The sequence below is a fragment of the Sprattus sprattus genome, assembly GCF_963457725.1.
Source record: "Sprattus sprattus genome assembly, chromosome: 5".
Lineage (NCBI taxonomy): Eukaryota > Metazoa > Chordata > Actinopteri > Clupeiformes > Clupeidae > Sprattus > Sprattus sprattus.
The window spans coordinates 34,024,690-34,040,861 of record NC_137924.1 but is presented as its reverse complement, the minus strand read 5'-3'; the positions used below and the strand labels follow the sequence as shown (position 1 = coordinate 34,040,861).

The window sequence follows — 16,172 nt, the reverse complement described above, 5'->3', positions numbered from 1 at the left end:
CTATTACACGTGAATTTTGCTAACGGGATTCATACAAGTGTATCTACCTCAATCGATGTGGTTAGGAAAGGGATAACATTGACAAGCCACACTTTAATCTATCACTGTTTAATCTATTTGCATTAGACCATTGTACAAAACCGCTTTTTGAAAGTGTCAGCAATAGCCTATATGAGCAAATCTGACATATAAATATTTGTATTATAGACGGAAGGTTTCAAAACGTTCTATAATAAAGATGAATGCTAAGTTAGCTCTTGTCCTTTCAGACAATGATTGCTAGCATTAACGTCACTTTAGAGGTACAGTACGTGAAGGACAAAGCCCTCAACAATAGCATACATTTGTTGTTAGTAATAAAACCATGAAATAGGAAGCAATTGTAAACCATGAAACATCAAGGATCCACACTACTTGCATTGTGGTCTCTTGTACTCAAGCAGACTCTCCATAAGACAACTCACAGACATGTCATGTTGCACATTGCTTTGTTGCACTGTTCCAAACTCTTTATTATCAATACATTATAGAATTAATTTTTGCATAACCTACAGTCTGCCCTGACCACTGATTTTATTAACCACCATAATGTGTTACTGTGCAGATTAAATGTAGGCTATGCGGCTAGGCTCAACGTTGCTAATTGGTGCTTGACTACTGTCTTTTGTTTATCCGTGTACTCCTGTCTTCTACGTTTTTTCAGTTGTCTGTAGTAGCGCTAAAGCGCCACCAACAGGCAGGGGTATGTACTACCGCGGGTTAAACCGATCGGCTTGGTTCGTCTTTACGCAAATTTCTCTTTACCAGGCTCCATTCGCACGACATTAAAGATTCGGTCCGTGTGAAAAATGACTAAACAGGGCTTTAATTGCTGCCTACCAGGAGAACCGGTGTTGTGCCACTTTCTGCTCCCCTGCTGTGGAATATACCTCTACCTAATTGTTATAAGTTGCACTAACAAATTCCTGTTTAAACTAATTCATGTTAAAAACTAGAGTCAGTCTAAATAGTTTAATACGTTTCTACGGGTTTTATCAAACAAATGCATAAAAACAACTAGTAAAGTTGGAGGTAGGCTTTGACCTCTTTTCTGTGTTACTTAACATTTAAGGACTGCAAACTGGTAAAAAAAATCTAAACACTAGATTTACTCATAGATAACTTAGATGTACCTATTAGTGAGGAAACAGGAGCATCTTCAGTGGAAGTGGTTTCAATTGGAATACCCCACGTCAACCTACAATTTAGGTCATTGTTTATGAATGAAAACAAATGATCGTACAAACCAAGAAATCTATTTCATATACTTGAATTATTATTAAATATGTGTGTTGCCTACTGGATTGTGTTTAAGACATAGCTTATATTTTTCTTATGTCATGAGAACAGCAAAATTTCACACCACGTGAGCAGGATTTATTATTTGAGAATTCTCTGCTATAAAGGATTTGGTCCAATGGTGCCCTAGTCTCTCTATCTAGGTCAGTCATGTCTGCAGTTTCCAAAGACTTTCACATGAAGTAGCCTAGGCCTATTTTAATTGTGCTAATATTATTTTGTTGATCATCAGGGAAGAAGTTTGACTGTCCCGATACAAAAATATTGGATGAAACACAGGCAAAAAGCTAAGGTAACGTTACTTCATTCCACTAGGCTAACTTAAGCATTTACTTTATCTTGTTAAGCATATGCATTTGCACCTGTGTGTGTGCAAAGGTAAAGTTACAGTTAATGTAAAACAGCCCACGTGTTTGTGGTATTGTTAGGTGTACTGCTTGTGGCTGCTTGTTTGTTTTAACTGAAGCTTCTCCTTAACATGCTGTTTATTAAAGGTAGGATTAAATGAAAATAAAAGATCTAACGGGGTGCAATTATGTCTGTCTTTTGCACTATTAAAACTATATATAGACACTGTAATATGGCTTTTGGCTGATAAAAACATAACCTACAGGTGATTCCCCTGTATCTCAGTCGGCCTATGTCCTTCTTCCAGGCAAAAGAGCACAGGTGCTGTTAACACTTAAAAGTTAACATTATCATACATGCGGTTGCCATGTTTCTTTGAACACTAAGCTAAAGCTAACGCACCAGTCCTGCTCCAAATCTGAGCTTCATGAAGGTTACAGGATTCAGTATTTGTTTGAACTAATTTGGAGAGCTGTTGTTTCTGTGTTCATTTTGGAGGCTGCAGTTTGATATGCTGTAGATCTATATTGCATTGGCCAACTTACACATGTTTTCTATTGCTTTGACCACCCTATTTGAATCAGTGTGGCTAGGTTAAATAACAGAAATGCCTTTGGATTTAAATAATATTTGTGTTTTTCATTTACTTTCAACTCATGTGAATCCTTCCCCCACAAGAATATCATATGACCTTTTCTGTCTGCAGACCCTCACACCTTTTATACTTAGGCAGACCCCTACTGTTCCCCTTCCTAACATGTCCCAACTTTTAGCATCTTTTGGCACTACAGTTAGCAAAAACACATTTTCCCTCGTGAAAGCCCTGTTTGACCACTCTGGAACAATCCTGGTGTTCTTGCTGACGAATAGGAAGAAATGTCATATCTCAGCCAATCTTTTGTAAAATGTCGTGGAACTTGTCCTGAGTGCTTCCAGACATGTCCCTGGTATGGCGATGACAATGACTACTATGCCCAGCTGAGCTGTTTGCCCCCACATGGCTGCTTTCAGCTGTATTGTTTGTAAGCCACAGCCATACATCAGTGAGTGTTCCATCAAAACAGATGATTCGTTGCTCTGTATTTCTAGGACTCGGTGCCTGTAAAATGTTGAGTTTCCTCCGCCGGACCCTGGGCCGGCGGTCAATCCGCAAGCATACTGAAAAGACCAGATTCAGGGAAGCACAGCGGGCCACCACTCACATTCCAGCAGCAGGCGAAGCTAAGTCCGTTATCACCTGCCGAGTGTCATTACTGGATGGAACAGATGTCAGTGTCGATCTGCCGGTGAGTATGCTTGCTCTTGCCAATTTCAGCACTTGAACGTTTGGTCATTGGCTTTGATCTTTTGATTTTGTTGTTTGTCCTTTGATGACAAGCCTGTTAAAATGATAAATAAATTTGACCTTCAAACAATATTAAAGTTAAGAATGAAAAAAGTGCTTTAAAAGTTTTAGCATTTTAAAAGTGCTAATTACTAGATAGGAGACCTTGGAGCTTCTGACGCCAATATTATCTATGGTACTTTATATGGAATTGTAGAAAGTTAATTAATAATAACATTCATTTTGTCTGTCTGTGAGTGCTGATTTGTGACGAGTAGTGGTGCACCTACAGGTAGAGAAAAAGCCTTTTAAACTGAATAAAAAGCAAAAGATATGATTAGAGTGAGTCTTATCTGTGACAGAGGTCTGTATGAACATTACATTTCTATTTAACAAATTCAAATTAGTTTTCAACATTGGAATATTGCAGGGAAATTTGGTGTTAAAGATACGTTCATCACCAACTAGATACAGATATTTGTTCAAAAGCGATATGTTAATAAATAGGTGGTCAGTGTAACCAGAGTAGATTGAGATGTTGCGTACGACCACTTTGTTTTCCCTGTTGACAAAGGGGAAAGGGGGTGTAGTGGCTAAACTCTGGGTTTTCCTATAACCCTCCTCTTGTTACCACCTGGAGAGTCTGGGTGCAGATCTGTATCACTCATAGCAAGTTCCCTTGAATTCATCCAAAAAGTCACATTCCCGTTGTGTTTTTTGAACTATTAAGTGCATCAAAAAGTGTACATGAAACAAATGTCCATTCAGTCAGGACTATGGTAAGGCCAATGCTCCCAGTTGAGTAGGCCGTAGACACTGGCTGAATGGGCTGAGTTGACTGAACTGGCTGAGGTCAATGACTGTATGGCTCGATCACCTGTCTTCTCCCAGCTATATGCAAATTCGACCAATTTCTAGGCCAGCACCCTCACCACCTGAAAAAAAGATATGCTAAAAACAAATATACAAAAAAATGAAAAGATTAGGAAAATAAAAATAATCTTAAATGTGGCTCCTACAGGGGGTTTATCCCTTTGTATGCAGAACAGATATAGCACATGCCCCATAGGAGTATTTTATGCAGAACAGATATAGCACATGCCCCATAGAAGTATTTTATGCAGAACAGATATAGCACATGCCCCATAGAAGTCTATGGGAGACTGGTTGATTTCACCTAAACCATTATTTCTCTTTGGAGTGATTATGAGTCTTTTGGAGATATTCATGATAATCCACAATGGTTGTGATCATTGTGATCATTTACAGCCTAAGTCAGTTGTCAGTGAGAAAATGATGAAGGCACACTGGAACATGTATGAGGCCTGGAAATGTACAGCATCAGACTTGATGACGGTGTACTGCAACATGTATGAGGCCTGGACATGTACAGCATCAGACTTGATGACTGAGTACTGCAACATGTATGATGCCTGGACATGTACAGCATCAGACTTGATGACGGTGTAGTGCAACATGTATGAGGCCTGGACATGTACAGCATCAGACTTGATGACGGAGTACTGCAACATGTATGATGCCTGGACATGTACAGCATCAGACTTGATGACGGTGTACTGCAACATGTATGAGGCCTGGACATGTACAGCATCAGACTTGATGACGGTGTACTGCAACATGTATGAGGCCTGGACATTTACAGCATCAGACTTGATGACGGTGTACTGCAACATGTATGAGGCCTGGACATGTACAGAATCCCAAAATCCCAAGCCTAGCAATGATGGATGCCTTCAAGAGATGCATCATAAATAATCTGTGTCTTTTGAAACTTTTTTTCTCTTTTGTCCTAATAGAAAAAAGCAACCGGTGAGGAGCTGTTTGACCAAATCATGTATCATCTGGACATCGTGGAAAAGGATTACTTTGGGCTGCGGTTCATGGATTCTGCACAAGTGGCGGTAAGACTGAGAAATGACTGAAATGTGAATTAGTTAGTTATCCAAACTTCTATCATAGGTAGCTGTATGATTTGATCTGGTTTCATGGCCAACTATAGTTAGCAATGAATGTTTTTATCATGCTTCTTTATTACTTGCTTTATAACTACTGGTGCAGTGCCGTAGGAATCGTGCATTCTGTAGTGTTAGCAGACGTAGGTGTAGCTGTTGGGTAGTGTAATAGCAAGACATATTTGCACTCCACATAGGTACAGGTTACACTGAAGTATTATTGTGATGCATGTTTCCTTTTCATTAAGAAATGTTTTAATGTTAGCCTTTTTGGAGATATACCAACAAATAAAGTTTGAGATTATGTAGTGGATGCAGTTGAATATAGATGTCAAAGTTGCTGTCTAAACTATAAACTAAATGTCATAAAGAAAGAAATTATTTAAAATGAACACATGGGATTACAATGGGAACACAGTTTAAATACTCTGACTGGAGATGGCGTTACTATCCCCCACCCGAATTCAGTGCAGGACTGGGAGGATAACATGACGACGTGGGCCCAACATAATTTACAGCGAGATTTGCGCGTATTTCGTGGACTCCATAGCAACAGATGGGAAAGCAATGGACAATCTGAAAGCCTCCGAGGCTTATCAAAATATTCATATTGTTTATTAGTATAGCGTATTTTTACAGTACATTTCTGCACTTATTTGACTTACAACTTGGCAAACTCATTTCATAAGCATGGTTGAAATGTAACTGTGATTACAGCACTTATTCATGGCATATGCAAAATGCATGAATTTTACTCAGTACAACTCTCTCTCTGAATTCATAGTTCGCGAGATATTTCTATTTTATCGTTTGCGTTTGGATTACGCGTGGATTACTATTCCCTGTCTGTTAGATGACTGTACAACTCTAGACATTACTTTGAAACTTAATATAAAGAAGCTTATATAAACAAATAGATAAAATCAATCACTATCTTAAGATTACCTGAGCAAAAGTCTGTATCTGTTCACCAAGAAGAATTTGAATGCGGACCTCCTTATCGTATCCAACGCTATTCTGAACTTTGAGTGAAGGCAGGATAGTTTTAATACCGCTAATATTGTTTGTGACGTAATTTGTGACGTCATTTTGGTGCTACGGGAAACGATAACCCATTAGTGCCTACGGGAAACGGTAAAATACAAATGTCTCGCAAACTATGATTTGAAAAATCTTCAAAATCAAGGATGCACAGGATCATGACATGCGTAAGCTACATGCGAAATCTCATAACTAACGTAACTACCGTCAGGGAGAGACGCCCTAGACAGACTGACAGACAGACACACAGAGATTCCTGGATTTATAGATAGATTGCTTATTGTGGTAGAATGGAGGGGAAACAATCATGAACATGACAGAACAAATCAGATCTCGAAGGAGAGGCAGGGGGAGAGGTTGACTGGCAAGGTGTATGGGAATTTGATTTGTGTGTATTTTGGCTGACATGGTGCGTGTGGATTTTAATTAGGATGGCAAGGGTGGCAGGATAGCCCAACTGGCTGTATTGTGGGGTGTGTCTGGGGGGCGGGTCCTTATGAAGGGGGACAGTGTGGGGTATGCCTAGGCGTGAAAGGTATGAAGGACTGTAGACAGAAAGGTTTGGCTTAATGAACTTCGTGCCTCAATATGTGAAGGCTTTTGGGGTGAAGTGTTAACTTGAGTTGCACCTATTAAAGCTCATGAAAAACACAGATATTCTTCAATCCCATCAGACACAGAGCTGTAAAAACCCCATGCAATCATTGGGTGGCCTACCTGCCTGTCTACCTCCCTACCTGCGCACATTTAGCCGGTGCCCCCTTTGCTAAGGGGTGCCCAAAATTTTGCGTCAAACTGCATTTTCTATTTAATCCTTTTATCTTCTATTCTTTATTGTGTCTTTGGTGAAACTTGTCTTATCTTTCAGCCTTTTATGCAAAGACTGGACATAAAAAAGAGTGATTAGTACACCTCTAGTGACAAATTAAGCCTTGTAAATACATTGTTTTAATTCAAGGCAATTAGCACTGTTATTCATGACTCATTTCTCAATTACATAAACAATTGTCAGGGTCCAGTATGCCCTTGATACTTGGAAACATGAAATAACAAAACATATCGTCAGTGTTTGTAAAGGCCCTTTTCTCCTCTTTTCAGCACTGGCTGGATGTCTCAAAAGGCATTAAAAAACAAGTAAAAAGTAAGTTGCTCCCTTTGAATTTTTTTCTCAGTGGTTACAAAAGTATTTGCAGTATCTCTTAAACTGTGTTTATGTTACTTCAAATGATGTAGTTTTAAGATGTTGCCTCTTCCACTTTAGCTTTAATTACATGTATTATACACTTAAACATGTTCCCCTACAAAGTGGGTATAATGTTGTTTATACACCTGTGAGATCTGTGCAGTTACAATTGCCTTTGCCTGTTTTGCAATAGTTGGACCACCGTACTGTTTGCACATGAGAGTGAAGTTCTACTCTTCTGAGCCAAACAACCTACACGAGGAATTAACTCGGTAAGCCACCCATTTTTTTTTACACTGTTCAAAGTAGCAGGAAATAATTGTTTTGTTTCAGTATAGAAAAGCTTGAAAGGAATGCTTGTGCATGAGCACTAAAAAGACTGCTTGCTATCACTATTGATAGGTTGACGTGTGCCTTAATTACCCTAGTACATTCTGAAAGAATATTTCTCCCTTTCTTCTTATCCTTGCACTCCCTAAACCAACACAAAAAAAAATCACACAGAACCCAAATGCATACACCTGTGCACATAGTGGTTTAAAGAAACAGTGTAACAATGCAAAATTAAAAGGTATAGTAATTGATGCTGACAAAATATTCTTGAGATTTGAGCTCAAAAGAGAACATTAGGAGGTTGGGTGCCCTTTTATTGATTGCCTGAAATAGTGTATTGCTCAGTCCGAGCCCCTTTTTGAGCTGAGTTTTGAGCGCGCACACCGGACGTAGAATTCACCACCACTGTTATGCCATCCTAAATTGAGAGGCTTACAATTATGTTGCGTCATCACACTTAACACCTGAGGGCTGAAATATGACTCCACCCATAATCAGATAAATAAATACCCACTATCTATGACTTAGTAATAAGGCTATTAGGATAAGATGATTTAAGTATAATAAGATCAGCAAAGATTTATTAGTTCAATGTATCCGCTATGGCACAACCCAAACACTACCAAGATCAGGGTGTCCAAGAAACCTGAGTCGCTGCTTCACTCAAAAATAAAGGTCAGGTCTAAGGTGAAGGACGGGTATTTAGCAGACACTTTTACCCAAAGCAACTTACAGATAACCTGCAGCGATCGGGAATCAAACCCGGGTCAACTGCTTACATAGCGGTGACACTAACCACTGTACCACCACGCCTTTGAAAAGGGGTAGGAATGGCCAAGCCAAAACCCTGACTTGAATCATATAAAAGGCCTAATATGAAAATGATTATCAATCAATACACACAAAATTCCCAAATCAAAAGCTAATCCAAGTATAATGAAGTAAAATGATGATCAGATGTTATTGCTGTTTAAGAAAAGATTACTTACTTCTGACTGTGGGGAGCAGGTACTTAGGTACATTTAAAATGTAAGTATTTAATAACATAAATAAATTATGATCTTGGATGGAGAATTTGTTGTAGCCTCAAAAATAAGGATGTATTAGACACTGCAAAACCTTCTGAAAATGTGTTATATTGTGCTTTTCCTTTTTCTTTGCTCCTCTAGATACCTCTTTGTTCTGCAGCTGAAGCAAGATGTACTCAGTGGCAGGTGAGTTTATGTACTTTTGGACCCTTGTCATCCTGTCTACAGCCCTACTCAGAACAACTGGTTTGACTGCCTGTTTCTCTAATCCCCTGAAGTCTGAGGCATGTTTGGCACCTTTGAGGTTTGATTTGCCTTGACATTTTTATATTTTTCCCCCATCTAAATATCCAAAGTGCTACATATGCTACAGTGCCTTGCATAAGTATTCACCCCCTTGGATGTTTTATTCTTTTATGGCTTTTATAAATCAGTCATGGTCAATATAAGTTGGCTTTTTGGACAAAAAAAATCACAAAATAGCCCTCTTCAATGTCAAAGTGAAAACAGATTTCTACACAGTTATGTCAATTAAATAAAAATATGTAATGAAAATGAGGTCCAGCCAATTGGGGCTAGAAGTCTCACAATTTGTGAAATGGGGATCAGTGTGCAGTGAATGTGTCTCAAGTGATTGTAGTATAACGACACCTGTGTCTGGAAAGTCCATTCACTGGTCAGTAATCAGTATTACTGGCTATTGTTAAACCATTAAGACCCAAGATCACTCTAAGCAACTCAGAGAAAAGGTTGTTGAAAAGTATAAGTCAGGGGAAGGATACAAAAAAATGTCCAAGGCACTAAACATCCCAAGGAATTCTGTTAAATCCATCATCAAGAAATGGAAGGAATATGGCACATGTGTAAATCTGCCTGGATCAGGCCGTCCTTACAAACTGAGTGACCATGCAAGAAGGAGACTAGTAAGAGAGGCCACCAAGACACCTATGACTACTCTGAAGAAGTTTCAAGCTTCAGCAGCTGGTATGGGAGAGACTCTGCATACAACCACTGTTGCCTTGGTTCTTCACTAATCAAAGCTTCATGGAAGAGAGCCACTGTTGAAAAAAATGCTCCACTTTGGTCTCATCAAACCACAGAACCTTATTCCACTTGACCATGGAGACTCCCACATGCCTTTTGACGAACTGTAGTCAATACATTTTTTTCAATAGTGGCTCTCTTCCATAAAGCTTTGATTGGTAATTAAAATAATAACTAAAACCACATACTACCAAACTACCAAATAACCATGAAAATATACATCAACTGTTATGTTCGATGAACAGAACAGATTAAATACATGAACAATGGCAAAAGTAAACAGTCCTATGCTTAGCCAGGTTGTGAATAGCTAGGAAAGCTATATGCCGGAGTTACCAGTTCTTTGGAAAAGTAGTTGTGTTGGCGAATTCGACGTTGATGAGGCAGAGAAGAGATGAAGATGCCCGTAGATGGAAAAAGTTGTCCTTGTTGTGATGTTGTTTTTGTTAAACATCTCACCTTGTTTTCTTGTAGGGTGAGAGTGTTGGTGCTGGGGGTTGGTGGAGTGGGTTTATGCTGGGCCTGTTGACCTCGAAATGGGCAAAGAAGTGGTCTATTTCTTCTGCCAGTGAGGAATCAGCGTGGACAGTGCTTTGGTTGCTGTTCCTGTAACTAGTGATGCTTTGAATTCCCTGCCACACCCTCCTTGGGTTATTGTCTGTGAGATGGCCCTCGATTTTTCTCTTAGCCTCCTTGGCGTCTTTGATGCCACCCTCAGTTAGGTTCTGGCTATACATGGCCTTGTCACCTGACCTGAGGGCGGAGTTGCGCTCTATGAGTCTTGACCTCGCTTGTCGTCCAGGGTTTCTGAATAAGAAACACCCAAATCCTTTTGTCTGCAGTGACACTGTGTACAATGTTTGATGTAGGACAGTACAGTTCCTTTGTATTCCTGCAAGTCCTGCTGTTCGAATATGTCCCACATTGTTTGTTCAAAACAGTCCTGCAGACGGGTCTGCGCATCACCGATAGCATTTCTAAGTCAGGAGAGCAGTGACTGTCTATTATTTTACTGTTGTTTTTTTTATGATTTTGCAATCCTTGTGTACATTTTTGTTTCCTTTTTTTGCCGATAGATTGTTCAGCCTGCTAGCCGCACGGTAGCATCCAGTATTAGCGTGTGTAGCCAGGTTTGGATTATTACCATCTGTGGCCTGTAGCTCCAGCTCATCCATGTGTGGGTGATGGATCTGCGTTGGTGAGAAATGTTTGGAAGTCACTTAAGCAGGCCTGCCCGGCTTCCTCGCTTTCGCTTCCTCTCCCTCCGCCCTCTGTGTCGCTTGATGGGTCAGACAATGATCAACAGAGACCCCAGGGTTCTTGCTTTGTCCTCCGGTATGTTGTGGGTCCTCTGAATTTTCCTTGTAGCAGATAGCTTGTGCTGCAATCCGTAGTGAATTAATTTCGGCTGTAAACGTAGTTTGCTTTGCAAATCGTTCAGAACTTTGACTAAGACCGTAACTGATCTTCAAACATGTACTTCCAGATCCCAGGGATTGCCTCAAAATAAAGGAAATATACTTGGACCTGGGTGCAGTTTTGTTTACTGTGGACTTTCTTCTGCGTGGTCTATCTCCTCCCTTAAAGCCATAGTGTGAATAGAACAACTAATAAATGGGTGGTAGTTTACACTGTCCCACTGGTGCTGTGACCTAAGAGATTCAACTTATTTTAGGTACTTTTTAAACAGTTATTTAATTTGTCAGTGTTTTAATAGGAAGGAAAAGCCTTAAAGGTGTATGGCAAAACTATTATGTTGGTGTGGTAATGTGGTGCAAAGATGGAAATCAAATGTTGCCCTGTGTTGGTTTAAAGTCTTCATTCATAAAGCGAATATTTAATAAATTACGGTGACATAGGTTTGTTTGTTTACAACCAAACCAAAAATGTTCACTTTTTCAAATATATTCGCAAAATACTACTCATCTACTTTATCTTGAGGCTCAGCTACATAGGCATTGTTTTTACCACAATCATTGGTTTTCCTTTGCCCATTTTAGGCTTGGATATGTTTTTTTCTTTGATGTCTTAGAAAGCCAGCATTCCAGAGCCTCTTGACTGTTGAAGATAAGACTGGTGGTTTGTTGATACTGTTTGATAAAGCTCCGTCCTGGGGAGCTGTGAGGCATCTGGTTCTCCAACTAGATCCTGTAGACTGTGTTTTGATCCTTCTGCACAGTGGGGCCGCCCGCTTTTCTTTCTTTCCTGATAGTCAGTTCAGCAAACCAAGTGAGAACAGAGACCTACTTTTTCACCGCTTCTCTGTAGTAGCAGCCCACAGTGAGTTTAGGTAAGCAAGCCAACAATTGAATGAAAGAAATAATAATTAAATAAACACATTTTTCTGTTGTGTCAGGTGTTATGAACAAACAGCTAGTATAGTCAAACATCCAGGCTTTAATAGTGAAATGCATTGATAGAACTGGGTTAACTGACATAGCCTTCATGATGACTTAAAGCCTAGTCCACAACAGAGTTCTCCTGCCTCATCTGATCTTTCGTATTGGGACAGTTTGTCCTTCTTAACATGTGAATGCTTCCTGAGATCTGTGAATTAGCATCATTGCTAATGTGCTTTACAGAAAAACAAACATGTCCTTGACCCTGGGATGTGTCTCAAGGGCTACGCCATGATGTAGGTACCTCAAGACCAACCCCCACGCCACTACTCATTCATTTCCTTGGTTAAACATCCTTTCATTCGACAGAATGGTTAGGCATCCCGAAATTCATCCTTACCCCGTGTCTACACTGTTCAGCATATCAAAAGTCCCTTCCCAACATAGTCAGGACACCTGTCACTTTGTATACTGCAAATCTGAAATGAATCTGATAAACTGTCTAGGGGGCACCATAGACGAGACCGATAGGCTGGCACTACATCAGCAACTCAACACTGATGTGTGCACGCACATGGGAACCCCCACAGAATAATAATAATTACAGATGCATTTCTGCAAGATGATGGGAAGTGTGATTGCTCAACAGTAGTGGATTATATTTATGATAAATAAAACAACATTCAAAATGAGCCGACAGTGTTCACTTGTTGTATGCAATAAGCTACATCCAACCTCCTAGAACAAGGCAAAGAATATGATTATATGACTAAAGTGTCTCCATGCATTAAGTGTAAAGAATGTCAGTGACGCATTATACACATGACACATGATCAAAATGATTTGCTCTGAAGAGGACCTATTAGAATACTTGAGGCTTCTTCTAGTCTTCTAATAGGTCATTTTTGGTAATACTTCAACAAGGAACGATCCGCACCTTCATGTTAACTCTATCTGTCTGTGAAAGCTGGCTTCTGACAATGCGTGGTGATGCACCTAAATAGGTAGAGAGAAAGATTTAAAAATGTAAAACCTTTAAGCAAACATGAATATAAAGCAGAGCGGAGTGTCATCCGTGTGTCGGGGAGATACATGAAATGTGTAGTTTTTGGCGGTTTCCATTGGACTAACACATTTGAATTTGTCCTCAACAACAGAATATTTCAGGTGAATTTGTTTGGTAATGTACATGTTTTCAGCATAAGACGGTTTTAAAAATGTATTTCTTCTGAGCTGTCACTAATAATCTTAATGGAAACAGCAGGTGAGGCACCGCACCATCGGTACTCAGGCCCTTATAAGAAGCCTAATGCATGTGTACAGATGTCCAGAATTGGTAGTGTGTTACGCCAGGAGAGTTGTCATGCTTCTTTTATCAAAATTTATTTTAAAGCTTGTTTGATTTGATGTTATTGGATGTTATGTTGTTTAAGCAGTCTTTTAATCAGTGTATTGTTAGGAACATATAAATCTGTAACTGTAGGCCCAGGATCCAACAACCTCTCTTGGGAGAGGCCTGAGCTCACTTCCCATAAAACCACTCATATGAGAATCAACATTTTCATAATTAATAACAATCTTTATTTGATGGTTTGTTGTGGTGGGTTGACAATGTTCAGATTGTTGAGTGTTTTGTGTGTTGTGGATACAACTCCAACCCCACCCCTTACCTCCACTGCCTCAATTCCATTTCAGGTTGGAATGTCCTTTTGACACGGCTGTGGAGCTAGCTGCGTTCTCTTTGCAAGGTGAGACATACAATTTGACACATGCACCTCCACATGGATGACCAGATGTTGAGCAGTTACTGAGGAAAACTCTCAGCCATGCAACACCCATCCTCTTAAGAATTTGACTTTGTTTTTACAACGTCTGGTTAAATCTGCTTGTCACCAAACTGCTACGGTGCAATTCCTTCATGATGGCAGGGCCATTTTTATGTCCCTCAATTAAAAAAAAAATATGTCCCACTGACCGTTTGTTCATGAATTCAGTGCAGTGTTGATTGGTAGGCCTTGATCCACCTCTAAGAAAAGTCTTAAGGGTCAATAGTAGGTTGTGTTTTAATAGAGAGCTAAGTGCATCAGAAATCAAAGCTTAGCTGAAAGAATGCCATGTCATTGAAACATTAACGTGAACCATTCATAGAAGACTAGGGGATGCAGGGCTAAATGCTTGAAGACTCATACCACTCTAACACCTATCTCCACTGGTATTGTGTGTGCTTGCCACAACCAGTTCCGGATACTAAAGAGTCTTCCTTTCAAATGCTTCCTCAATCGCATCTTCAAATAAAGTAAACAATGTGCTCACACTCAGAATGCAACAGCATATCGGCTCTCTTAGACCAGACTCAAGACAGTACACTGTGGAACTTGAAGTTGTCTTCTGACTGACATCAGCCAGCAATTTCTAATCTCTCGCTTTGCTCCGTTTGCTTGTGCTGTTTGGACGTTCCTGGTGTCCACTGCCCTTCTCGCAAAAAAAAGAGATCTACTGTCCCTGTCTGTGTCTTTCTAGCTGCCATAGCTCTGTGATAGTTAATCAATCATGGATGCCGTTATTATACTATGGTGGACCACCCAAGTAAAATCCATGTGTGGGAAACACTGGAAAAGAACTAAGCGGGGGTGTAGATCTAGACCTGATCATAACAAAACTATTTTTATTATGACTTGTACTAGTATTACAATTCAGTACATTTCATTTTACCTGTATATTCACATCTATTTATCTACCTCTCAGCTGAGTTGGGTGACTGTGACCCAGCAGACCACCCTTTGGACTTGGTCTCAGAATTCCGTTTTGCCCCAGAGCAGACAGAAGACATGGAGCTGGCTATCTACAGTCACTGGAAGGACTGCAGGTAAAACAGTCACACAGACATTTCTGAATGGTCTTTGCAAACGAAGAATATAATTTTTGCTGTTCAAAATTCATTATTATGCAACACAAGTCATTTGCATTTTCTTCATGTCCACCAGGGGGCAGATGCCAGCGCAAGCTGAGATTAACTATCTGAACAAAGCCAAATGGCTGGAGATGTATGGTGTGGACATGCACAGAGTAAAGGTGAGAAGGCCATCAAGGCAACAGTAGCTACATCTGTTCTTGTTTTCTTGTCTCTAAGCCAAGTTTATTGTGATCAATCTGCTCCTGCTCTTGGGTGGGAACACAGCCCAGTTATGTGTAGGCTAAGCAGTGGTATCCCCAGGTAAGGGTAAGCCCCATCAGGAATACGAAACCGGGTAAGGGTAAGGGTTGGAGTTGGATACCAACCCGGATTAGGGAAAGGGAAGAAACTGGGATACAAACGGGTGCTACGGGTGAGGAACATCAAATATACAAGTGCTTTGTTACAAATTTTAGTCTTTTTATATCTATATATTTATTATATATTTCCTTTTTATGGGTTAAAGAGTTTAGCTTTTAATACCATGGAGTCAACTACAATTAACTGAAAATTAGCATGCCCTGGGTTTTTTTTATTTTGTCATTAGCTCTTATCATATTGTCATTACAATAAACATATTGAAAATAAAGTTAATATGAAGCGTCAGTCTATTTGGACCATCATTTGGTCCAATGGCTAGTCATAGGCATTTCAGAGATAGAGAAACAGGCAGTTCAGCATTTTGCAACCCTGATACCATCTAATTGCCATTGAAGAAATTAATTCGTTCTTCAGTAATAATAAGATTTTAAATGGAGTAATGAATAAGTAAATCTCACTATTTCTACTATATTTAAAAATTATCAAAATAAAAAAGTTGCATATTAACTGCAAGATACTACCACTTTTTACATATAAACTACAAGATACTAGAAACAACTTGGCGTAATTAAATTTTTACGTAATTTGTGGATGGTCATGAGATGTTACAATGATTTTTGATGATACTACCAACTTATTACCGAGCTGTAAAGTGCCATCAGCGGTATTTGTATCCTTTTTTGCAATCTTCACTTTCTTTTACACACATGTACGTATTTTGTAAATATTTAAACATTTTGTAAATGCTGACATTTATTTATTCTTTAATTTCAGGCTCGAGATGGCAATGAATACAGTTTAGGGCTTACCCCCACTGGGGTTTTGGTGTTTGAAGGTGAAACCAAGATAGGCCTTTTTTTTTGGTGAGTACGTATTGCTGTAATTGTGGAGCTCAAGGATGCACACTGAATGAGAAAAGTAGCTGAAATCACTGAGTGAACTGTTTT

At 39.5% G+C, this 16,172-nt stretch overlaps 1 protein-coding gene across 1 annotated transcript in view; it reads left to right on the top strand.

Moving 5' to 3' along the window:
* Positions 1–1,568: 1,568 nt before the first annotated feature.
* epb41l5 (erythrocyte membrane protein band 4.1 like 5) overlaps positions 1,569–16,172 on the top strand; it is a 40,540-nt gene continuing 25,936 nt past the window's right edge. The window contains exons 1-10 of the mRNA XM_080838394.1: positions 1,569–1,630; positions 2,776–2,972; positions 4,828–4,932; positions 7,123–7,165; positions 7,401–7,479; positions 8,710–8,754; positions 13,647–13,699; positions 14,697–14,817; positions 14,936–15,023; positions 16,000–16,088. Of these exons, the coding sequence (XP_080694520.1) occupies positions 2,793–2,972; positions 4,828–4,932; positions 7,123–7,165; positions 7,401–7,479; positions 8,710–8,754; positions 13,647–13,699; positions 14,697–14,817; positions 14,936–15,023; positions 16,000–16,088 (803 nt within the window). The 5' untranslated portion in view covers positions 1,569–1,630; positions 2,776–2,792. The remainder of the gene's footprint in view (positions 1,631–2,775; positions 2,973–4,827; positions 4,933–7,122; positions 7,166–7,400; positions 7,480–8,709; positions 8,755–13,646; positions 13,700–14,696; positions 14,818–14,935; positions 15,024–15,999; positions 16,089–16,172) is intronic.